The sequence below is a fragment of the Macaca fascicularis genome, chromosome 1, assembly GCF_037993035.2.
Source record: "Macaca fascicularis isolate 582-1 chromosome 1, T2T-MFA8v1.1".
NCBI classification, from domain to species: Eukaryota; Metazoa; Chordata; class Mammalia; order Primates; family Cercopithecidae; genus Macaca; species Macaca fascicularis.
In genome coordinates, this window is record NC_088375.1 from 202309013 (window position 1) to 202334677 (window position 25665).

The window sequence follows — 25665 nt, forward strand, 5'->3', positions numbered from 1 at the left end:
GTTTCACCGTGTCAGCCAGGGTGGTCTCGATCTCCTGACCTCGTGATCCGCCCGTCTCGGCCTCCCAAAGTGCTGGGATTACAGGCTTGAGCCACTGCGCCCGGCCCCATCTCTATTAAATAAAATTTTACAAAACCCAACAAAACCAACAAAAAGCCCACAACAAACAGTAAATGGATGGACATCATGGGCAGGGGGTGGGGAAGCATCAGAGAAGGCTCTGTGAGATGTGAGCTGAGACCTAAAGGAAAGTAAAAGGTGGGCTGGGAAGAGCTGGAAAGGGTTTTCTAGGCAGAGGGAGTAGCAGAAAAGGCCTGGCTGGGTGTGGTGGCTCACTCCTGTAACCCCAGCACTTTGGGAGGCTGAGGCAGGAGAACTGCTTGAGCCTAGGAGTTTGAGATGAGCCTAGGTAACACAGTGAGGCCTCATCTTTACAAAAAATACAAAAATTTTCCAGGTGTGGTGGTGTGCATCTGTAGTTCCAGCTACTCGGGACGCTGAGATGGGAGGATCACCCGAGCCTGGGAGGTTGAGGCTGCAGTGAGCCATGATCACACCACTGCACTCCTGCCTGGATGACAGAGGGAGACCCTGACTGCAAGAAACAACAGCAACAACAACAACAACAAAGGCCTGGAGGTGGGGAAGTTTCTGGGACCCTGGGGAATTCAGGGTTTCAGCCTAAAGAAGCTCTGAGCAGGAGGGTAGAAGGGGGTCAGAAATTCAGTCCTGGGGAGAGCCCAAGACCAGGTCCTGGGCTGTGGGTTGGAGGGGCAGAGCCAGCTCCTCTGAATGCCACCCTTGCCTCCTGTTGCTTGGTACCACAGCAAACAGAGCCGCTGGCAGGCCTGCCCTTGCTGCCTTAGCTCTCCTCTGGCGGGCAGCAGATGTCAAATGCCCAGCAGCTGAGGCTTCGCCAGCCTCCTCCCCTGGAATAGTTCAGGGGTAAGTCAGAAAATGACCAGCAGCCTCAAAACCTGGCTTTTTCTCGTGCATACCTTACAAGGGTATATTTGGCTGCCCTGGGTGTTAAATCTTCCACCCTCTTGCATTAGACAGAGAAATATAAATATACAGCCACAGGCGGCACACTCAGACTCGAGGATGAATGAACATTCATCAATCCCCAGTCACACACAAGCACACAATCAGAGTTACATGCGGGATCATACGCATGCCCCCCACACACAGTCACAACAGCCAGCCCCACAAAGACACTCCACCATGGCCCGATGACCACACACATTCACCCTGAGATCACACGATCACACGTCCACAGGCTCACACACAGACATGTACCCCACAATCACCGCAGAGTCACACAGGGGCACACAAGCCCACACACATTCAAGACCACAGCATGCTTCCCCCACCGGCCTCCCAGGCACCCCAGCCCCTGGAGCTTGTTGTGGTGCAGGCATTCTTCTGCGATTGAGTCAAAGACCTCCCCAGACAGGGTGGCTAAGTGGAAAAAGGAATCCAAGGAAGAACGCCTGAAGCTCAGGTCTGGGAAGGGGCCCAGCAGCTTCTCTCTTGGGGAGAAAGACGTCAGTGCTGGTTTGACCCTGACACTAGTGGGCTGAGGACGTGGGGGGAGGTATGTCTTGAAGTTGACAGAAGTGGGCTGAGTGGGGTGACAGGTGGAGCAGGGGAGAGACCCCAGGAAGCCTCAAAGGGTGGGGCAGAAAGGGGGGTTAAATATGGACTCAATGTGATAGGCGTAAACTCCTCCGCAGTTTTTTTTTAAACTCCCCAGCCACCTAGCCCGTCCCCAGGCTCCAGGCTGTCCCCAAATGCGCGGGGTGCGGCCGTGAACTCTCCTCCCCGGCCGCGCCCTGCCCCGCCCTTCACGACAGCTGCGGGGGACAGCCCGGAGTGCCCTGAGGGTGGCTGCGGTCCTTCCCCTCCTGGGTGGGGACCAGAGGGCGCTGAGCGGCGGCGGACACCCCCAAACACTCGCGTGAGAGGGGTGCTGGGTCCCTTTGAGCAGCCCGCCCAACCCTGCCCCCACCCTCCCAGGCTGGACAGTGGAGGTGCTCCTTGGGGCTTCAGACCCTTCTCCCTCCCCCTGCAACGGGACCCCACGAAAGGAAGGGTGAGGAGAAGGTTCGGGAAGACCAGGGGGCTGGGAGGTTTGGAAAGGCCACTCCAGGCCCCAGTTCCCACTCCCGCCTCAGGCTGGTCCGGGAGGGGCAGAGTCTCCCCGCCCCCAGGTCCGCGCGGCCGCTCCCTCCTCCCCCGGCAGGAGCCCCGGCCAAGTGGGCGCGCCCGGCCCGGGGCCGGCCGGGATCCGGTGTCGGCTGCAGCTGGCAGTGCGGCGGGCACGGGCGCCGGAGCGAGGGGCCCGCGGGCCCGGCTATTAATAACGCGGCCGCCAGCCCGGGGTCGCGTAGCCATGGCCAGCCGGGAGCCCCGGCGCGGCGGGGACGGCGCCGCCCAGGCCGCGAGGTAGGACCGTGCCGGGCCCGCGTCGCCGCCCCCCTGGGGAGGGAGTGCTGCTGGACGGGTTCCCTTTCCCCCCGACCGCGGGCGTCTTTCGCCTGCCTAGGGGTAGTGGTCCAGCTGGGGTGGGGCACTGGAGCCGCCTCGTGAGGGGACATCGGGGAGTCGGGCCGGCCCGGGGTCCTGGCACCTCCGTTTGTCTGTGGCTTTTTATAATACCCCTCCCCCTCCCGGGGCTGCATGAGAGTTAACCCTTCCAGGCGAGTGGGCATCCACCGCTCAAGTGCCATTTGGCCAATAGCAGCCAAAGACACTTCTCGCTTGCCTTCATTCCTCCCTGCAAATGTCAGCTGGAGACGGAGGCCTCCCCTGCTGAATTGGCTGTGTGGAAGCCACTTGGTGCAAGGCTGGGCATCTGCCAGCAGCTTGAAGTTAAGAGTCTGTCAGGACTTGTTCTCTCCGGTCTGGCCTGGGATAGATGGGGGAAGGGTCCAGGGGCCCTCCCCACTATCCCTGCTGGCAGGGCACCGCTGATTAGTGGGGAAAGGGACCTGTGGCTGAGGGGTTTGGGGTGAGAGGCGAGTATTTCTGTCCCAGGTCATACTGTGGCTCTGAGACTTCCCAGTGTACCAAGAGGTGAGGGTGCAAATACACACCTCCCGACACCCCTTCACTGTCACACAGGGGCAAAAAGCTGAGCGGTCTTACACACACACACTCACCCATACTGCTGTCCACACCTACAGCTACACAGTCAGACACAGGACTCTTGCCTGCACAGTGTCACATGCACTCCCAGCCACATCCCTGAACAGGGTTGGAGAGCTCTGCGGTCCTCTGGGGACAGGGACAGAGTGGCAGAGGCAGGCTGCCCAGGGCCCAAGGAAGCTGGAGGTCAGGGGCCCCAGCTAAGCTGGCTTCCTCTCCTCTGAGCCTCCTGTCATCTGCTTCTTTCCCTCCTCTCTCTGTTTAAAAGAGGCGGCTGCGTGAGGGCAGCACCCAGCAGAGGCCTGGCACTATGGGTGGGGTGGCAGAAGCAATACGACGTGTGCTAGCAGCACAGCTTGGAGGTCAGGAGGCCTGGGTGCTACTTCCAGCTTTGCCATTCGACCTTGGGCAGATTTCCTCCTTGGAGTTCATCTGGTTTCTGCCTGTCTGCCGTTACAGAGACCCACCCTAGGATATAGAGCAGAATGAGAACTCTGCTTGTCCTTAGGAAACTCACTATCAGGGAGACAGACACACGCACTTCTGTAACTGGAGCAATAAGTGTGAAGATGTGCTGCATACAGAGTATCCTGAGAACACAGATGGGGTTGTCTGGGAGATACTTTATGGAAGAGATTAAGTTTGAGCAGGGCTTGAAGGATGAGTACAAATTTGTTAGGTAGATAGAAGTATATTGTGGGCTGGGCGCCGTGGTTCACACCTGTAATCCCAGCACTTTGGGAGGCCAAGGTGGGCAGATCACCTGAGATCAGGAGTTCAAGACCAGCCCGGCCAACATAGTGAAACCCCGGTTCTACTAAAAATACAAAAAATTAGCCAGGCGTGGTGGCATGTGCCTGTAATCCCAGCTACTTGGGAAGCTGAGGCAGGAGAATTGCTTGAACCCAGGAGTCAGAGGATATATCGTGACTGCTGTGTGCCAGGCTCTATTATCTGTGCTGTAGTTATCTCTTTTGAACCTCACGCCTATCCTAGGAGGGTGGTAAATACCGCAGGCCTTCTCCAGCCTCCACCACTTACAACAGTTGTGGAAACTCGTGTGAGTTATTTACTCTGTGCATTGGCTTCCTCATCTATTAAATGGGGATAATAGATGAGGATTCTTTTTTTCTTTTTTCTTTTGAGATAGTCTTGCTCTTGTTGCTCAGGCTGGAGGGCAATGGCGCAATCTCAGTTCACTGCAACCTCTGCCTCCCGCGTTCAAGCGATCCTCCTGCTTCAGCCTCCCGAGTAGCTGGGATTACAGGCACGCGCCACCATGCCCAGCTAATTTTTTTGTATTTTTAGTAGAGACGGAGTTTCACCATGTTGGCCAGGCTGGTCTCAAACTTCTGACCTCAGGTGATCCACCTGCCTTGGCCTCCCAAAGTCCTGGGATTACAGGCGTGAGCCACCACTCCCAGCCAATAGATGATGAGGATTCTATAAATGAGTGTTCATGTAAAATGCCTAGAATAATCTTGAACACAGTGAAGTCATTCCAAGGTGGGCGGCTCTGCAGGAGAATGATGAAAGGGCCGTCTGCTGGGAAAGCAGGGACTACTGAATATCAGAGTGGGTTTGGCTGACTGAGCAGGTGCATCCTTCCTGGCCCTGGCTCTAGGAGCTCTGCCTTCCCAGGTAGTACAGGGTTGTTCTCTCTTTAGGTGGTTTTGAGAAGCTGCATTTCTCAGCTGGACACTGTGGGCTAAGAGTAGGAGGTGTAAAAAGTTAATGCATGCTCTGGGATGTCAAGCATTGGGTGGGTTGCAGGAATAATGTGAGAGGCGGCTAACAAAGGTATGTTTGGGGCCAGGCGCGGTGGCTCATGCCTGTAATCCCAGCACTTTGGGAGGCTGAGGCGGGCGGATCACGAGGTCAGGAGTTTGAGACCAGCCTGGCCAAGATAGTGAAACCCTGTCTCTACTAAAAATACAAAAAATTAGCCAGGCATGGTGGTGGGCACCTGTAATCCCAGCTACTCGGGAGGCTGAGGCAGAGAATTTCTTGAACCTGGGAGGCGGAGGTTGCAGTGAGCCGAGATTGTACCACTGCACTCCAGCCTAGGCACCAGAGCGAGACTGTCTCAGAAAAAGAAAAAAAAAAACGGTATGTTTGGGCCACATCTTTAAGGACCTTGAAACCATGCCTAGCAGTTTGGGTATTTACTGGTGAAGTGGAGCAATAGTTAACTCTGTGTTGTAGCAAGTTAACTGTGGTAGTGTAGAGAATAGATTGGGGTGAGGAGAGGAGGAAGTCCTTTTAGAAGACCAGGACAGAAGTGCCAGTGAGACATGATGACTTGGAGTAGGGCCCTGATAGTGGGATGCAGAAGAGGGGGATGGAGACTGTAGTCTTTCTAAGATAGAAAGGTTACTTTTTGGCCAGATGTGGTGACTCATGCCTGTAATCCCAGCACTTTGGGAGGCCGAGGCAGGTGGATCATGAGGTCAGGAGATTGAGACTATCCTGGCCAACATGGTGAAACCCTGTCTCTACTAAATATACAAAAATCATCCGGGCGTGGTGGTGTGCACCTATAGTCCCAGCTACTCAGGAGGCTGAGGCAGGAGAATCACTTGAACCCAGGAGGCGGAGGTTGCAGTGAGCTGAGATCACGCCACTGCACTCTAGCCTGGGCGACAGAGTGAGACTCCATCTCAAAAAGAAAAAGAAAAGAAAGGACACTTCTTAGTGAACTGGCCATACAGGGGAGGGAAAGAGCTGTTTGAAGATTTCTTGCCTATGGCCGGATGTGGTGGCTCATGCCTATAATCCCAGCACTTTGGGAGGTCTAGGTGGGAGGATCGCTTAAGCTCAGGAGTTTGAGACCAGCCTGAGCAATATAGTGAGAATTCATCTCTACAAAAAGTTAAAAAATTAGCGGGTGTGGTGCTACATGCCTGTAGTCCTAGCTACCCAGGAGGGAGACAGGAGGATGGCTTGAGCCAGGGAGGTTGAGGCTGCAGTGAGCTATGATCACGCCACTGTACTCAGGCCTGGGCGACAGAAGGAGACTCCATCTAAACAAACAAACAAACAAACAAACAAACAAAAGCAGAGACAGGAAAGACCAAAGCCATTTGCATTTGTGCGGCAAAGCAGCAAGAGAGCACTCCCCACTGGGAACTGACTGAGCTGGCAGCTGGGTCAAAGAGCTCAGATGTCGGAATGATAGAATCTGACTTCAAGAGCCTTTGACAGGCTAGAAGGGTGGGCCAGTTCTAACAAGATGAACTTTTACAGAAACAAGAAATGTTGCTTACAAGCACTTGGTATGAAAAACTTTTTTTTTTTGAGACATAGTCTCGCTCTTTCGCCTAGGCTGGAGTGCACTGGTGCGATCTTGGCTCACTGCAAGCTCCTCCGCCTCCTGGGTTCATACCATTCTTCTGCCTCAGCCTCCCCAGTAGCTGGGACTACAGGCGACTGCCACCGTGCCCAGCTAATTTTTTTTTTTTTTTTTTTGTATTTTTAGTAGAGACAGGGTTTCATCGTGTTAGCCAAGTTGGTCTCGATTTCCTGACCTTGTGATCCACCTGCCTCAGCCTCCCAAAGTGCTGGGATTACCGGCGTGAGCCACTGTGCCCAACCTGCTTTTTTTTGTTGAGATGGAGTCCTGGCCTGTCGCCCAGGCTGTGGTGTGATCTTGGCTCACTGCAACCTCTAACTCCCATGTTCAAGCCATTCTTGTGCCTCAGCCTCCTGAGTAGCTGAGATTACAGGCATGCACCACCATGCCCTGTTAAGTTTTATATTTTTAGTAGAGACAGGGTTTCACCATGTTGGCCAGGCTGGTCTCGAACTCCCGAGCTCAGGTGATCCACCCGTCTTGGCCTCCCAAAGTGCTGGGAAACAGGTGTGAGCCACCTTGCCTGGCCCTGGAGCACTGCTTTTGATACCTATCCCAATTTCTAGCTCTTGGGGAACTTAAGAATAAAGGTAAATTAAAAAAAAAAATCCTCAAGAGAGTGACAGTCTGAAAGGTGTCACTTGTGTCACAAGGATATGACACAAATGAAGAGGGCGCTGGAAACCTGGACATGTTTGGAATAACAAAGATAAGCTGTTTTTTGTTTTTTGGTTTTTTTTTAGACAGGGTCTCTGTTGCCCAGACTGGAGTGCAGAGAAGTGCAATCACGGCTTACCACAGCCTCAACCTCCCAAGCTCAGGTGATTCTCCCACCACAGCCTCCCGAGTATCTGGGACAACAGGTGTGCGCCATCATGCCCAGTTAATTTTTTGTATTTTTTTGTAGAGATGGGGTTTCGCCATGTTTGTTGCCCACGCTGGCCTCAAACTCCTGGACTCAAGAGGTCTTGGCCTCCCAAAGTGCTGGGATTATAGACATGAGCCACTGCACTTGACCATGGTTATTTTTTATCTTATTTATTTTTTGAGATGGAGTCTTGCTCTGTCGCCCAGGCTGGAGTGCAGTGGTGCGATCTCGGCTCACTGCAAGCTCGGCCTCCCAGGTTCACGCCATTCTCCTGCCTCAGCCTCCGGAGTAGCTGGGACTACAGGCGCCCGCCACTACGCCTGGCTAATTTTTTGTATTTTTTAGTAGAGATGGGGTTTCACTGTGTTAGCCAGGATGGTCTCGATCTCCTGACCTCGTGATCCAACCGCCTCGGCCTCACAGAGTGCTGGGATTACAGTTGTAAGCCACTGCGCCTGGCCTTTTTTTTTTTTTTGAGACGGAGTTTTGCTCTTGTTGCTCAGGCTGGAGTGCAATGGTATAATCTGGTCTCACTGCAAACTCCGCCTCCCAGGTTCAAGAGATTCTCCTGCCTCAGCCTCCCGAGTATCTGGGATTACAGACATGCACCACCACGCCCGGCTAATTTTGCATTTTTAGTAGAGATGGGATTTCTCCATGTTGGTCAGGCTGGTCTTGAACTCCCAACCTCAGGTGATCCACCTGCTTTGGCCTCCCAGAGTGCTGAGATTACAGGTGTGAGCCACCGCACCTGGCTGACCATGGTTATCTTTAAGTGTTTAGATAACTTACATAGAAAAGAAGGTTGAAATATCTGATCCTAGAAGGAAGTATCAGGTAAATCCAGCGGCTAAAAGTTATAAGGAAGGGCTGGCTATGGTGGCTCAATGCCTGTAATCCCAACACTTTGGGAGGCTGAAGAAGGCGGATCACTTGAGGTCAGGAGTTTGAGACCAGCCTGGCCAACATGGTAAAACCCCATCTCTACTAAAAATACAAAAATTAGCTGAGTGTGGTGGCACATGTCTGTAGTCCCAGCTACTTGGGAGGCGGAGGCTGAAATGGCACCACTGTACTCCAGCCTGGGTGGCAGAGCAAGTCTCCCTCTGAAACAAAAAAAAAAGTTAAAACGAAGGTTTTTTTTTTTTTTTTTTTTTTTTTTTTGAGACGGAGTCTCGCTCTGTCGCCCAGGCTGGAGTGCAGTGGCTGGATCTTGGCTCACTGCAAGCTCTGCCTCCCGGGTTTACGCCATTCTCCTGCCTCAGCCTCCCGTGTAGCTGGGACTACAGGCGCCCGCTACCTCGCCCAGCTAGTTTTTTGTATTTTTTAGTAGAGACGGGGTTTCACTGTGTTAGCCAGGATGGTCTTGATCTCCTGACCTCGTGATCCGCCCGTCTCGGCCTCCCAAAGTGCTGGGATTACAGGCTTGAGCCACCGCGCCCGGCCGAAGGTTTTAATCTCAACATTATAATTTTATTAGAACTGGGTTGGGCGCGGTGGCTCACGCCTGTAATCCCAGCACTTTAGGAGGCCAAGGCGGGCAGATCACGAGGTCAGGAGTTTGAAACCAGCCTGACTAACATGGTGAAACCCCATCTGCACTAAAAATACAAAAATTAACCAGGCATGGTGGTGTGCACCTGTAATCCCAGCTACTCAGGAGGCTGAGGATCACTTGAACCTGGGAGGCAGAAGTTGCAGTGAGCCAAGATCGCACCACCGCACTCCAGCCTGGAGACAGAGCAAGACTCTGTCCCCCACCAAAAAAAAAAAAAAAAAATTGGTGTGGTGGTGCTACTTGGGAGGCTGAGGCAAGAGAATCGCATGAACCAGGGGGCAGAGGTTGCAGTGAGCCAAGATTGCACCACTGCCCTCCAGCCTTGGCAACAGAGTGGGACTCCATCTCAAAGAAAAAAAAATTTATTATAATTGTGGAACAAACAGCGGTGCCTCAGGTATCTGAAGTCCTTGGAGCTGCATAAGCAGAGACCATATGGTGATGTCACTGGGAGGCTGGCAGGGGATCTACACAGTGGTTGGGTGTGTGGAGGGGTGGATTGACAGACTGGAGGGAGCAGACGAGTGGCTGCTGACATCTAAGAACCTGGGGTAGTCTAGGCCTGTGGCTGCTGGTTCCAGGATTGCACCATCCTGGGATTGTGGCTGCCCTTTCACTTTCAATCATTTCTTTTGCAGGAAAATAAGAGCAGAAGCCAATTATCCTCTTCCAGAGAACTCTGACTCCCTAAATGCGGCAGAAGCCTTGAACCCAGAAGTTACTCTATCTTCAGAGGGGTACTTAAACCTCGAAGACATTCTCTACCTGGAGGACACAGGGGACCTTGATGAGACACTCTATGTGCAAGAGACTGAGAAGCCAGAGGAGGCCCTGTATATTGAAGAGGCCATGCAGCCAGATGAGGCTCTGCATGGGGAGGAGCCTGGGAATCCAGAGGAGACAGTGAGTGTGGAGGAAACCATGGAGCCAGATTGGATGCAGTTTGTGGAGGGGCCCATGGAGCCAGGAAAGCCCACAAACCCAGAGCAGGTTGTTCATGAGGGAGACACAGTCACAAGGGTGGAGAAATCTCACCCTGAGGAGAGCCTCAGAGCCGAGCCGAGCCCCAGCATGGAGGAGAACCTGAGCATAGAGGACCTGGAATTGCTAGAAGGGCGTTTCCAGCAGTGTGTCCAAGCTGTGGCCCAGCTGGAAGAGGAGAGGGATCAGCTCATCCATGAGCTTGTATTGCTCCGGGAACCAGCCCTGCAGGAGGTACAGCAGGTCCATCAGGACATCCTGGCTGCCTACAAGCTCCATGCCCAAGCAGAGCTGGAGAGAGATGGCCTAAGGGAGGAGATCCGGCTGGTCAAGCAGAAGCTTTTCAAGGTGACGAAGGAATGTGTGGCCTACCAATACCAACTGGAGTGCCGCCAGCAGGACGTGGCTCAGTTTGCCGATTTCCGGGAAGTGCTGACTACGAGGGCAACCCAACTCTCAGAGGAACTGGCCCAGCTCCGGGATGCCTATCAGAAGCAGAAGGAGCAGTTGCGGCAACAACTAGAAGCCCCTCCAAGCCAGAGGGATGGGCACTTTCTCCAGGAAAGCCGGCGACTCTCTGCCCAGTTTGAAAATCTCATGGCAGAGAGCCGCCAGGGCCTGGAGGAGGAGTATGAGCCTCAGCTCCTGCGGCTCCTAGAAAGGAAAGAAGCTGGGACCAAAGCTCTGCAGAAAACCCAGGCTGAGATCCAGGAGATGAAGGAGGCTCTGAGACCCCTGCAAGCAGAGGCCCGGCAGCTCCACCTGCAAAACAGGAACCTGGAGGACCAGATCGCACTTGTGAGGCAAAAACGAGATGAAGAGGTTCAGCAATACAGGGTAGGCCCATTGGACATGAAAGGAACTGACGTCTTTTAACCTGGGGAAAGAGCGGCCAGAGTCCAAGGTCTTTGGGGCTGAAGGATAGTGTCACATGTAGGAGCAAAAATTTTGTTCTTTGGGGCCATGCAATTCTTTTCTCCATTCTTCATTCATTCGGGCCCATGCTAGGGACTAAACGTTATCTGCACTCTGGGTTTTTTGTTTTTTGTTTTGAGAGTCTCAGTCTTACTCTGTCTCCCAGGCTGGAGTGCAGTGGCGCGATCTCAGCTCACTACAAGTTCTGCCTCCCGGGTTCATGCCATTCTCCTGCCTCAGCCTCCTGAGTAGCTGGGACTACAGGCGCCCGCCACCACGCCCGGCTATTTTTTTGTATTTTTAGTAGAGACAGGCTTTCACCGTGTTAGCCAGATGGTCTTGATCTCCTGATCTCGTGATCCACCCGCCTTAGCCTCCCAAAGTGCTGGGATTACAGGCGTGAGCCACTGTGCCCGGCCGGCACTCTGTGTTTTTTTGTGACAGGGTCTTGCTGTCACTTAGGCTGATGCAGTGGCATGATCACAGCTCACTGCAGCTTCGACCTCTCAGGTTCAAGCGATCCTCCCACCTCACCCTCTTGAGTAGCTGGGACTTCAGTCGTGCACCACCATGCCCAGCTAATTTTTTTTGAGACAGGTGCAGTCTTGGGGGCTCACTGCAGCCTCAACCTCCTGGGCTCAAGCGATCCTCCTGCCTTAGCGCCCCCAAGCAGCTGGGACTACAAGTGTGTGCCACCACACCTGGCTAATTTTTTGTAGAGACAGGGTTTCACCATGTGCCCCAGGCTGGGTTTGAACTCCTGAGCTCAAGCTATCCGCCTGCCTTGGCCTCCCAAAGAGCTAGGATTATAGGTGTGAGCCACTGCGGCCAGCCAATTTTTGTATTTTTTGTAGACAGGGTTTTGCTATGTTGCCCAGGCTGGTCTTGAAATTATGGGCTCAAGTACTTTTAATGGCAAAAGCTGCAATTAATTTTGCACCAACCTTAATAGAATCCTCTAATCTTCATTTTCCTTTTATGTGCATTTGTCCCCATCTCTCTTGCATTCAAGTTATTTCTGATTAAGTGTGAGCCAGTTCTAATCCCTTTTTAGAACAGAGTGGGATATAAATACTAAGTGAATAAACAATTACGTAGTCCCTCCTAGACTGTGGACTTTCAGAAGGTAGGGAATACATTTTGCTTGTCGTTCTATTACTCTGTGCTACTCAAGGCTCAGAGCACATGTGCTGCGGGGCACTAATGAGAAGACTGTAGTGTGGTGCTCTAAGCAGTGTTTTAATCTTTTGGAACACTGATTCCTTTGGATAAACTTAAAAATCTATGTCCTCCCACAGATTTTGATATGCCCTTAAAGGAACAAGTTTCCCTGTTGAAATGGCTGCATTCACTTCACTGAAGATTTTTGTCAAGCTTTCTGTAGTTTGTATTATGAAAACAGTCTGGCCGGGAGCACACGCCTGTAATCCCAGCACTTTGGTTGGGAGGCTGAGGTGGGTGGATCACAAGGTCAGTAGTTTGAGACAAGCATAGCCAATATGGTGAAACCCCATCTCTACTAAAAATACAAAAATTAGGGGGGCATGGTGGCACGTGCCAGCTACTTGGGAGGCTGAGGCAGGAGAATCGCTTGAATCCGGGAGACGGAGGTTGCAATGAGTTGAGATTGCGCCACTGCATTCCAGCCTGGGTAACAAAGTGAGACTCTGTCTCAAAAAAAAAAAAAAAAAAGAAAGAAAAGAAAAATGAAAACACTGTGGTTTTTGGGGTCATAATACTGAATGTTTTTTATTTTATTCATTTATTTATTTTTGAGATGGAGGCTTGCTCTTTCACCTAGGCTGGAGTGCACTGGAGCAATCTCAGCTCACTGCAAACTCCGCCTTCTGGGTTCAAGTAATTCTCTTGTTTCAGCCTCCTGAGTTGCTGGGACTACAGGTACCTGCCACTGCGCCCTGCTAATTTTTTGTATGTTAGTAGAGATGGGGTTTCACCATGTTACCCAGGGTGGTCTCAAACTCCTGAGCTTAGACAGTCCACCCGCCTTGGCCTCCCAATTATTTTTACAGAGTCTTACTCTGTCACACAGGCTAGAGTGCAGTGGCACGATCTCAGATCACTGCAACCTCTGCCTCCTGGGTTCAAGCAATCCTCCTGCCTCAGCCTCCCAAGTCGCTGGGATTACAGGCCTGTGCCACCATGCCCAGCTAATTTGTGTATTTTAGTAGAGATGGGGTTTCACCATGTTGGTCAAGCTGGTCTCGAACTCCTGACCTCCAGTGATCCACTGGCCTTAGCCTCCCAAAGTGTTGGGATTACAGGGGTAAGCCACTGTGCCCGGCCGTAATACTGTTTTTAAACTCTTCATACTCCCCTGACCCCATTTTTAAAAAATTGTTCACAATCTAGTGAAAAGTCATTTATTTAGCATCAATACTATCCTTAATAGCCAGTACTCAGACAGAGTATTAATGTATTAATGAGATACAACATTAATAATTGTATCTCAGGGTAGAAAGTAACAGGCGATTTATGAGAGGTGCAGGTAAAATGGCTGTGGGATAGATGATGATGATGATGATTATTATTATTGTTTTCTGAGACGGTGTCTTGCACTCTCGCCCAGGCTGGAGTGCAGTGGCGTGATCTCGGCTCACTGCAACCTCCACCTCCTGGGTTCACATCATTCTCCTGCCTCAGCCTCCCGAATAGATGAGATTGCAGGTGCCTGACACCACGCCCGGCTAATTTTTTTTATTTTTAGCACCGTGTTAGCCAGGATGGTCTCAATCTCCTGACCTTGTGATCCGCCCATCTCGGCCTCCCAAAGTGCTGGGATTACAGGCGTGAGCCACCGCACCCAGCCGGGATAGATTATTTTTAGCCACTGGCTAAATCAGAGAACTCTTCATTAAAAAAGAGGTGAAATTTGAGCTAGGTATGAAAGTATAGGGACAATCTAGACCAGTGCTGCCCAACAGAAATATAATGCAAGTCACATAAATAATCATAAACTTTCTAATAGCCACATTAAAATACGCAAAGATTCAGCTGAGGTAAACCCGAGGGGAGCAGGGGAGAAAATACATAGGTAAAAAAAATTATAATGTATTTTATCAACATATCTGAAATATAATTAGTAACTTGGCTGCAGGTAAAAAACTTGTGTTTTGGACTTTATTCAGTAGACTGCTGCATCATTAAAGGGATTTAATCAGGGAAGTAACATGATTGCCTTACTACTTTTTTTTTTCTTTCCTGAGATGGAGTCTGCCTCTGTCACCCATACTGGAGTGCAGTGGCACGATCTCGGCTTGCTGCAACCTCTGCTTCCCAGGTTCAAGCGATTCTCCTGCCTCAGCCTCCCAAGTAGCTGGGATTACAGGCACCTGCCACTATACCTGGCTAATTTTTTTTTTTTTTTTAAGTCAGAGTCTTGCTCTATCGCCTAGGCTGGAGTGCAATAATGCGATCTCGGCTCACTGCAACCTCCACCTTCTGGGTTTAAGCAATTCTCCTGCCTCAGTCTCCCGAGTAGCTGGGACTACAGGTGCACACTGCCACGCCCGGCTAATTTTGTGTATTTTTTTTTTTTTTTTTTTTTTGAGAAGGAGTCTTGCTCTGTCACCCAGGCTGGAGTGCAGTGGTGTGATCTGGGCTCACTGCAACCCCTGCCTCCTGGGTTCAAGCGATTTTCCTGCCTCAGCCTCCTGAGTAGCTGGGACTACAGGTGCATAACACCATGGCTGGCTAATTTTTTGTATTTTTAGTAGAGACGGGGTTTCACCATGTTAGCCAGGATGGTCTCAATCTCCTGACCTCATGATCCACCCACCTCGGCTTCCCAAAGTACTAGGATTATAGGTGTGAGCCACTGAGCCCGGCCAATTTTTTGTATTTTAGTAGAGACGGGGTTTCACCGTGTTGCCCAGGCTGGTCTTGAACTCCTGAGCTCAGGTAGTCTGCCCGCCTCAGCCTCCCAAAGTGCTGGGATTACAGGCATGAGTTACCGGGCCTGGTCCTAATTTTTCTATTTTTGGTAGAGATGAGGTTTTACGACGTTAGCCAGCTGGTCTCAAACTCCTGACCTCAGGTGATCATCCTGGCTCGGCCTCCCAAAGTGCTGGGATTACAGGCTTGAGCCACTGCCTGCCTCTCTACTTTTTTTTTTTGGAGATGGAGTCTTGCTCTGTCACCCAGGCTAGAGTGCAGTGGCATGATCTTGGCTCACCGAAATCTCCGCCTCCCGGGTCAAGCGATTCTTCTGCCTCAGCCTTCTAACTGGGATTACAGGTGCCCGCCATCATGTCCCGCTAATTTTTGTATTTTTAGTAGAGATGGGGTTTCACCATCTTGGCCAGGTTGGTCTCCAACTCCTGACCTCGTGATCCACCCGCCTCGGCCTCCCAATGTGCTGGGATTACAAGAAGTACTGGTGCAGGATGTAAAGTGGGCTAGAGATACAGAGCAATGGAGAATAATTAGAAAGCTACTCTAAGGAAGAGGTTAAGATGGTTTCAGATTTGATGATTTGTGCATCTTTCCAAGGATCGTTTTCCAAAGATAATCTTATGACACAAAGTTTTTAAAAAAATATTCAGAAGTCTGTCTAATCTCTATCAAATGAATCTTTCTTTCTATTGATAGGAAGTCTTGGTCTTCCTGCCTCAGCCTCCCAAGTTGCTGAGATTACAGGTGTGAGCCACCTTGTCTGGCCTGAAACACTCTTGGTAGTATAATAGCTTCTCTTGTTGCTATACCATCATTAAAGTAGGAATCAAGGTCTGAAGGACCTAATTTTTCTTTCTGAAATGGCTTCCTAAACTGTTTGCTAAATTTCTATTTCATCAACTTACTTTTTGTTTGGTTTTCGAGACGGAGTCTCGCTCTGTTGCTAGGCTGGAGTGCAGTAGCATGATCTTTGCTCACTGCAACCTCTGCCTCCTGGGTTCAAGCGATTCTCCTGCCTCAGCCTCCCGAGTAGTTGGGACTGCAGGCTCACGCCACCACACCCAGCTAATTTTTGTATTTTCAGTAGAGATGGGTTTCACCATGTTGGCCAGGATGGTTTCGATCTCCTGACCTCGTGATCCACCCGCCTCGGCCTCCCAAAGTGCTGGGATTACAGGCATGAGCCACTGCGCCCAGACCATCAGCTTACTTAAGGGTGTCCCTTTAATCCTTAGGCTGTACTCCACTCTTAACGATGGCAAAGTTTGCCTCTGTCATCACCTTAATCATCAATTCATTCAAGTTTCTAAGTGCCTAACTACTCTGGACCAGGCAGTGAGCTAAGTGCTGGCAATACCAATTAGAAATAGTATGTGGCCGGGCGCAGTGGATCATGAGGTCAGGAGTTCAAGACCAGCTTGGCCAAGATGGTGAAATCCCATCTCTGCTAGAACTACAAAAAAAAATTAGCCAGGTGTGGTGGTAGGCGCCTGTAATACCAGCTACTCGGGAGGCTGAGGCAGAATAGCTTGAACCTGGGTGGCAGAGGTTGCAGTGAGCTGAGATTGTGCCACTGCACTCCAGCCTGGGTGACAGTCACTCACCTCATAAAAAAAAAAAAAAAAGCTGGGCGCGGTGGCTCACGCGCCTGTAATCTCAGCACTTTGGGAGGCCAAGGCGGGCGGATCACAAGGTCAAGAGATGGAGACCATCCTGGCCAACATGGTGAAACCCCGTCTCTACTAAAAAATACAAAAATTAGCTGGGTGTGGTGGCAGGTGCCTGTATTCCCAGCTTCTTGGGAGGATGAGGCAGGAGAATCGCATGAACCTGGGAGGCAGAGGTTGTAGTGAGCTGAGATTGTGCCACTGTGCTCCAGCTGGGCAAGAGCAAGACTCCGTCTCAGAAAAGAAAAAAAAGAAATTGTGTGTGTGTGTGTGTGTGTGTTGGGGGGTGGGGGTAACGCTCCTGCCCTCAAAGAGTTTGTACTCCAGAGGCCAGGCTTGGTGGCCCATGCCTGTTATCCCAGCACTTTGGGAGGCAGAGGAGAGTGGATCATGAGGTCAGGAGATCGAGACCACCTGGCTAACTCGGTGAAACCCTGTCTAGCTAAAAATACAAAAAAAATTAGCCGGCCGGGCGCGGTGGCTCAAGCCTGTAATCCCAGCACTTTGGGAGGCCGAGACGGGCGGATCACGAGGTCAGGAGTTCGAGACCATCCTGGCTAACACGGTGAAACCCCGTCTCTACTAAAAAATACAAAAAACTAGCCGGGCGAGGTGGTGGGCGCCTGTAGTCCCAGCTACTCGGGAGGCTGAGGCAGGAGAATGGCGTAAAAACCTGGGAGGCAGAGCTTGCAGTGAGCTGAGATCCGGCCACTGCACTCCACCCTGGGCGACACAGCGAGACTCCGTCTCAAAAAAAAAAAAAAAAAAAAAATTAGCCAAGAGTGGTGGTGCATGCCTGTAATTCCAGCTACTCAGGGACTGAGGCAGGAGAATTGCTTGAACCCATGAGGTGGAGGTTGAGATCATGCCGCTGCATTCCAGCCTGGGCCAGAGACTCTGTCTTAAAAAAAAAAAAAAGAAGTTTGTACTCCAGAATGAGGCGTAACAGATAAAATGAATGTATTTCATAAAATCTAAGCAATGTGGTTTTTTTTTTTTTTTTTTGAGACAGAGTCTCGCTCTGTCGCCCGGGCTGGAGTGCGGGGGCCTGATCTCAGCTCACTGCAACCTCCGGCTCCCAGGTTCAAGTGATTCTCCTGCCTCAGCCTCCCTAATAGCTGGGATTACAGGCACCCGCCACCATGCCTAGCTTATTTTTTGTGTTTTTAGTAGAGACTGGGTTTCACCATGTTGGCCACGCTGGTCTCGAACTCCTGACCTCAGGTGATCCGCCTGCCTCGGCCTCCCAAAATGCTGGGATTACAGGAACGAGCCACCATGCCTGGCCAGTTTTATGTATTCTTTAGACCAGTGGTTTCCAAAACTAAAGTTTTCTCTAAAGCTATGGACCTTCTCCCCCAGAGAATTGTACGTAGAATGCCAATATATACACCAGGTAAAAGTGAGTTATTCTCTAACTGGAAAGTACCAAGGGCCCTCCAATTTGGCCATCTTTTGGGGTTGCACAGAAAAGTCTGAGAACCACTAAAAAGCCTATTACCTTGAGTATGAGCTCTAAGCCAACAGCAAATCCTAGCTCTATCACTAAGTTGGAAACTTTGGACAAATTACTTAAGCTCTGTGGCTCAGCACCCTCACATGAAACATGAGATTAATAATACTCCCATATCCATAGGATTGCAAGGAATGAACTAGTAAGCCACTTTCCCACAATTCCATGACTATACATTGACTAGACCTCTTCTCCCCCTTTAACTCTTACTCATCCTTTAAACCCGTTTCCCTTCTTCCTGGTTTCCCGACAGGTAACCCTCCTGTTTTCACAGCACCTGTTACTTCATACTATTGCTGTAGCAGTTTCACTTCTGAGTTGGGGAATGTATCCTTTCTGTCTTTGGCCTATGTAGAAAATTAAAATTGGGAATGCTGTCAATGCAAGTGCTGGGGCAACTGTAGACAGACATGTACTGGCCCTTGAGAAGTTAGTATGTAGGTTAGAAGGTGGCAAAAAACAAGGGACTGTTTGTCTAGGTGAAAGAAGTGGCAGGAACACAGGCAGAGATCTGAGTTGGTCAGGGTAGAGTAGTGCTATCACTGCAAGCCACAAATGTCATTTTAAATGTTCTGGTAGCTCTATTAAAAAAAAGAAACAGGTGAAATTAACTTCAATGCATTTTATTTAACCCAACACATATTTCAACATGTAATCAGTATCAAATATTGACGTATTTTACATTCTTTTTGTGTGCTGTCTTAGAAATCTGCTGTGTATTTTACACTTACATCACATCTCAATTGAGACTAGTCATATTTCAAATGAGTCATACGTGACTAGTGGCTTCGGTACTAGTAGTCCAGGGCTAGAGGAAAATGTTCATATGGAAGAGTAACAGAGGTTCAAGTTGGAGGTAGGGGTCAAACTAGAGGGGGTCTGAATGCCACTAAATAAAGTGGAAAGCCTTTGAAGGACTGTGAGTTGACTGGAAAGTTAATCTAGTGGTTAACACAGGATTAAGAGACCATCCTTAATGCCACTGTAGCGATCCTTTCTTCGCTGCTGCACTCTGTCACAGCTTATCACTGGTGGTGCGGACTGCTTTTCCAAGCATGCACTTTTGTGCCTTAACAACAGGTCTGGTATGTAGTGAGGACTGAGAAATCAGGACAGCAGTATGCAGATGCTTCCCTCTTTAGACGACACACTCTTAGGCATGGCTGGGCACTAAAAAAGGTCCTTGGGCCGGGCGCGGTGGCTCAAGCCTGTAATCCCAGCACTTTGGGAGGCCGAGACGGGCGGATCACGAGGTCAGGAGATCGAGACCATCCTGGCTAACACGGTGAAACCCCGTCTGTACTAAAAAAAAATACAAAAAACTAGCCGGGCGAGGTGGTGGGCGCCTGTAGTCCCAGCTACCTGGGAGGCTGAGGCAGGAGAATGGCGTAAACCCGGCAGGCGGAGCTTGCAGTGAGCTGAGATCCGGCCACTGCACTCCAGCCTGGGCGACAGAGAGAGACTCTGTCTCAAAAAAAAAAAAAAAAAAAAAAAAAAAAGGTCCTTGGACAATGTTGGTGAAAGCTGAGATACAGCCAGAGTATCAAACAGTGCAGGCTGATGTGCCACAGGTATGATGTCAAGTATGACTCAGAGGACAAATTTTCTAGATCCTTTTCATAATAGCATTTACCCCAACTGGACTCCTTAGTATTCTTTAAAATGAGGTAAAGTTACTCTCCCTTTAAAAGATACCAACTTCACCCATTCCTCTCTTCCCGACTCCCTCCCGCCTCCTTAAGGATCCATGCCAGCTAGCAGGTCAACCAGAGACTGACTTGCTGACATCGTCCTTACCTTATTCCTCAGGTATATATCATAGGCAGGGACAATTTACAGAATGCATCCCAACCTGGTTTTGTAAGAATAAGAAAATTATCTGAGGGCTCCCAAGGGTCTCCTGTGCATAGCATCTTCATCTTCCAACTTAGAACAACTAAAGAAATTGTCTTTTTGTGTAATGAAAAAAGGATGAGCTGGACACAGTGGCTCACACCTGTGATCCCAGCACTTTGGGAGACCAAGGTGGGGGGATTACTTGAGCCCAGGAACAAGACCAGCCTGGGCAACATAGCGAGACCCTGTCTCTATAAAAAAAAAATAATTAAGAAGAAAAAAGGATGCAGGAAATTAGCAACTAGGATAGCCAACACCCTCACTAAAGCATCAATTTCCACATGATGTTAAGGTAAGTACCAAGTAGAAGTATCTCTGACTTTAAGGAGCTTTGGACACAAAAACTTTTCCTTAAACAAGCCATTTATTTTCTAAACATGGACTTCCACTAGTTGTGTAACTCTCCTAGAATTCTAGCCAATATTTAATAATTGTTGCCATACTTTAAGTAGTATATATATATATATATATTTTTTTTGAGACGGAGTCTCGCTCTGTCGCCCAGGCTTGGAGTGCAGTGGCCGGATCTCAGCTCACTGCAAGCTCCGCCTCCCGGGTTCACGCCATTCTCCTGCCTCAGCCTCCCGAGTAGCTGGGACTACAGGCGCCCGCCACCTCGCCCGGCTAGTTTTTTGTATTTTTTTAGTAGAGACGGGGTTTCACCATGTTAGCCAGGATAGTCTCGATCTCCTGACCTCGTGATCCGCCCGTCTCGGCCTCCCAAAGTGCTGGGATTACAGGCTTGAGCCACCGCGCCCGGCCAAGTAGTATATTATTAAAAACTACCAGTTATCTTAAACTTGCACATGGAGGGAGAAGTATATGAAACTCTCAGTTCACTAACTAGACCAAAATCCTCCTCAATGACACTAAGGTTGTAATACTAAAAAGTCCCCATCACCCTCCCAGGAGTCTATTAAGCTGTGGTTAACAGACAAGATTCCTTTTAGGTCACCATTTTCACTTTTTTTTCAAAGACCAACCTCTCTGAACCTCTGTTTCGTAACCTATCATATAAATGCTGCTCAATACTGCTACGAAGATTAAACAATGAACAAAAAAGTGTTTTATTTAGAGTGGACAATGTCAGGTTTTTATTGTTTGGCTCATTAGAAATGTTCTTGGCCATCTCATGCAGGAACAGCTGGAGGAAATGGAAGAACGCCAAAGGCAGTTAAGAAGTGGGGTGCAAGTCCAGCAACAGAAGAACAAAGAGATGGAACAGCTAAGGCTCAGTCTTGCTGAAGAGCTCTCTACTTATAAGTCAGTTTCCGCTGCTACACAAATCTCATCTAACACTGGCTGAGGGGATGGTGGAAGGGCTTAGGGAAAATTTTAATTTAGAGTCAAAAACAAGGATTTGGGAAATGATTTTCAAATTGTGCTTATCCACAAACACATGGAAAATGGCTCTCTTCTTTTAAAGGGCTATGCTACCCAAGAGCCTGGAAGAGGCTGATGCTCCCACTTCTCAGGCAGGTGGAATGGAAACACAGTCTCAAGGTGATCTTTGTGGAGAGAAGAGTGGTGTTTGCATTGTTACTGCTTTCCTAACAGTACTAATTAATGTCTTAAAAACAACAGGCCGGGCGGGGTGGCTCATGCCTGTAATCCTAAGACTTTGGGAGGCCGAGGTGGGCAGATCATGAGGTCAGGAGTTCAAGACCAGCCTGGCCAAAATGGTGAAACCCCATCTCTACTAAAATATAAAACTTAGCTGGGCATAGTGGGCATAATCCCAGCTACTCAGGAGGCCAAGGCAGAATTGTTTGAACCGGGAGGCAGAGATTGCAGTGAGTCAAGATCACAATACTGCACTCCAGCCTGGACAACAGAGATTCTGTCTCAAAAAAACAAAACAAAACAAAAACCCCCCAAAAACAACAACAACAAAAAAACCCTTAAGTGTGTGCCTAATGACAAGGGGATAACAAAAACCTCCAAAATGCCTGGGTCAGGCATTCAGAGTTCATTTGGAATGTTTCAGTTTCTAGTAGGACTCAAAATATGCCCTGATTATCACCACGAATTCTGTGGCATCTAGGCTTTGGGCATCTTGTTTCCTCACCCTACCCTACCCACCTGCTATTCTGTTTTCCTTACAATAGCAGGGAAGGCAGTTGTGCTATCAAAAATAATAAACATATCTATCCATTAATTTCCTTATTTAATATTCAAAGGCTGTGGTTTTGGGTAGAAGCAGAGATGTTCATATTACACAGACTTACCTTTTTTTTTCTTTTTTTTGAGACGGAGTCTTGCTCTATTGCCAGGCTGGATTCAGTGGTGTGACCTCTGCCTCCCGAGTTCAAGTGATTCCCCTACCTCAGCCTCCCAAGTAGCTGGGATTACAGGCACGCACCACCACGCCTGGCTAATTTTTTGTATTTTAGTAGAGACAGGGTTTCACCATGTTGGCCAAGATGGTCTCGATCTCCTGACCTCGTGATGCACTCACCTCGGCCTCCTAAAGTGCTAGATTATAGGTGTAAGCCACCGTGCCTGGCCCACACAGACTTACTTTTAGACACTGACAAAACTGAAGGCATCTTTCTGACCAATCACCTATTCAGGATCCCTCCCCAAATGTTTTACTAGTATATTCTCATAAAAGTTCTAGAGTCCCTTAAAGAAACTAAGGATAAAAGTCCGTGTCAAGTTGTATATTATACAGATGCCTATATATTTTATTTATTTCCTAAACTTACATCAAATTCACAAGTAACTTTTTTTTTTTTTTTGAGACAGAGTCTCGCTCCACCCAAGCTGGATAGAGTGCAGCGGCTCGGTCTTGGTCTCGGTTCACTATAACCTCCGCCTCCTGAGTAGCTGGGACTAGAGGTGTGTGCCACCACGGCCGGCTAATTTTTGTATTTTTAGTAGAGACGGGGTTTCACCATCTTGGCCAGGCTGGTCTTGAACTCCTGACCCTGTGATCCACCTGCCTCAGCCTCTCAAAGTGCTGGGATGACAGGCATGAACCACTGTGCCTGGCCCACAAGTAACTATTGTTGCTTTTTCTAATTTTCTAGGATATTATTATTTTTTAAAATTTCTTTTTAGTAGAGATGGGGGGTCTTGCTATGTTGCCCAGGCTGGAGTAGTGGCACGATCTTGGCTCACTGCAACTCTGTCTCTTGGGTTCAAGCAATACTCCTGCCTCAGCCTGCTAAGCAGCTGGGATTACAGGCATGAGCCACCACACCCAGTCTTGAGGATTTTCTTAAACTGTGTTTGAATCCACATGACTGATAATATGCCTAATGTTTGTGAAATTATAACCTTGCAATTGAAGTCAATGATCTGCTAGCTATCTTTGTGTGGATCAGATTAAAAGTACAATCTGGAAAAGACAATGACTAATCCAAAGAAATGAAACTAAAGAATTTCAGGCATTGTAATTATACCTGTGGAAGTTAACGTACCAGAGAAAAACGTTTAAGTATCCCTCCCATCACCACCACATAGGTTACCATTCACTCTATTTCACAAACAGGAGGCATCCAAATATTTGCTAGGGGAAAGTCATCCCTGATCATCCATAAATCACACTGTAACAACCTCTCCTCAACAAAGCCTGCAGTAACTAAACCTCAGAAGTTCATTGTTACAAACTTTTTCTTTTTCTTTCAACCTTACAGGGGCTGTTTAGAAATATATGGCCAAATCTGTAACCCAGAAACAGCAAAAAACTTCTTAGCAAAGGATCACTAAGTACCCTCTGGACGTTCTCTTCCGAACAGACAAGAGTGCCAGGAACTTGGCAAGCATTTCATCCTGTGGAAGTTGCAAATACTGGCTGACCTGCTTAAAAAGATTGTAGAGTTTGCTGGAGGGAGAACACCAGTCAACTCTTTGCTGGATTCTATTTCATCTGCTGTTGATACTGATCTTAACACACCACGGAAAGGAAAAATGAGCCTCCTATCTTCCAGCAGCAACCCTCACACATGCACTGAGTAAAGGATGAACGTATGGACGCATCTTGGAGTATTTTAAAGAATGTATCTTGCTTTGTGTTGACCCAAACCAAAAACATTTTTGAGGGGCACATGTGGGGTCTAAAAAATAGCCAATTTCCATTACATGGATTTACAATTTCCATTCTTTTGTGCCATGAGTGTTAGAATTTAAATGAATACTTTTACAAAGTTTACTTTTTGCTAAAGGATATGCTGACCCATATTGTCTACTCTTAAAATTGTGTCAAGTTAATTTTCATTATACTCTAAAACAACTAGACTTGAAGAAAAGAAACCAATCGAGATTTGAATCTAATGGTTAACGCTATTCAGATTTTCCCAAGGATCTTACCTCATCAAAGTGGTTTTGGGTCAGAATGATCTACTCAGTTAAAAAACAACAACAAAAAACTAAGTGGAAAAAAACAGGCATTTTATCTGGTCATTGCATCTGGTGATAAGAGGCTTTCAAAGCTTATTATTTCTAACCTCTAAGTAAAGGCCCCAGTGAAAAACATACTGGGGAGACAAAACCTCTTTCTGAGAAAAGGTTCAAGCACCTTTTCCAAATTTAAATTTTGCCTTAAATTCTCTCTACCACACTGCCTTTGACATTCTTGAAAGTCCATGTAGTTCTCTAGAGATCGACTTCAAAGAAACGTTACCTTATCAAAGACTAATCTGTGCCACCTCTGATTCAATGTTTTATGTCTTTCACTTTCCCTGTCAAGGAGTAAAGCTCTTTTCTACAGCTCTGGGACTATTATATTTAATTCTGCTCTTGATAGTCAAAGACCATGGAAAACAACTGTCATCTGAAGGACTCTTCTAGAAGCCAGAGACTGGTGTTTGATGGATGTTTTATACTAAATAAAACCCATCAGCATGGGGTTATGTAGAAAAGCAATTTATTCCATTTTAAGCACTTACACAGTTAGTCATGGAGAGTAACAGGCCTGCTGGTGAAACAGGTCACCCAAAATGGAGATGGCATCAAACTAGTGGTCAAGGACTAACTCCTAAAAAAAAGTAACTCTTATCAAGGATTAATTTAATTTTTAAAACAAATACAAGTTATTGATTCACTCTTCTCAACTTGACAGTCTGCATGTGGTGTAACTGTCAGGTAAAAACATACGTCTTTACAACTTGGTGGTCCCAAGTTAAAAAAAACAACAACAACAAAAAACACACCATTTCACAGACAGGAAAGAAACAACATGAAAACAGCTGAAGAAATACACTAACGAGCAAAAATACATGAATATATGGGGAAAGAGGAACATGTAGTTTTGACTTAACTGAGGAAACCAAGAGGAAACTGGTCTACATATGAAAATGTGCATCCTGGAAAGTCAGGTGTCAAGATTTTCGAGTAGGAATCTATATGACTTGAATCTCCCCTATTTCCTGAATAAAAGTGACATCTTTCAGTATTTATACTTCATGGCTCAGACACCTACCTCATTTGGCTCTATTCCTTACTCACTCTAGCTTTTACTTAAATGAGTCTGAAAAACTTGGGGATATATAGCATAAGAAGAAAAATAATCACACATAATATTCCCCCTTCTGTAGCTACTTTAGACCTGGGTTACTAGAAAATTCCTGAAGAAAATTTCAACGTTAAGTTTGTGGCTTTGCTGAATCAAGCCCCCCCATTAATATTTAGAAAACACCCACTGTTTGGGCTAATAGCATTATTGGTGGTACCTATTATATAGAGGGATAGCTGAACAAAGTCTGTCTCAAAACCAGTGTTAAATCACTCTCAGGGTTGAGAAGAAAAAAGGGGAGTCTAAAATCACAAGAAGTAAAGACATATCTAGGACCCTTGTCCTTCTGGATCCACGCTTCCTTCAGGGTCTTCATCATTATAAATGTTCTCTGC

The 25665-nt window shown here is 48.3% G+C and overlaps 2 protein-coding genes across 7 annotated transcripts in view; one reads left to right on the forward strand and one right to left on the reverse strand.

Moving 5' to 3' along the window:
- The first annotated feature begins 1845 nt into the window (after window positions 1-1845).
- On the forward strand, window positions 1846-25214 carry SYNC (syncoilin, intermediate filament protein). Of its 5 annotated transcripts, none has more exons than XM_074013421.1 (5): window positions 1846-1960; window positions 9567-10746; window positions 20951-21075; window positions 21239-21315; window positions 23454-25214. In XM_074013421.1, exons 2-5 carry the CDS (start codon window positions 9778-9780, stop codon window positions 23462-23464), a joined length of 1182 nt encoding a protein of 393 aa, XP_073869522.1. In that variant the 5' UTR covers window positions 1846-1960; window positions 9567-9777; the 3' UTR covers window positions 23465-25214. The 5 variants fall into 5 exon arrangements, with proteins under 5 accessions (XP_073869522.1, XP_015294488.3, XP_005544143.3 ...); XM_005544086.5 differs by lacking the exon at window positions 1846-1960 and adding an exon at window positions 2286-2448; XM_015439002.3 differs by lacking the exon at window positions 23454-25214 and having other exon boundaries at window positions 21239-21524.
- RBBP4 (RB binding protein 4, chromatin remodeling factor) overlaps window positions 24666-25665 on the reverse strand; it is a 29503-nt gene continuing 28503 nt past the window's right edge. For both annotated transcript variants that reach the window (XM_065534299.2, XM_005544082.5), the window contains exon 12: window positions 24666-25665. In XM_065534299.2, the coding sequence (XP_065390371.1) occupies window positions 25600-25665 (66 nt within the window). In that variant the 3' untranslated portion in view covers window positions 24666-25599.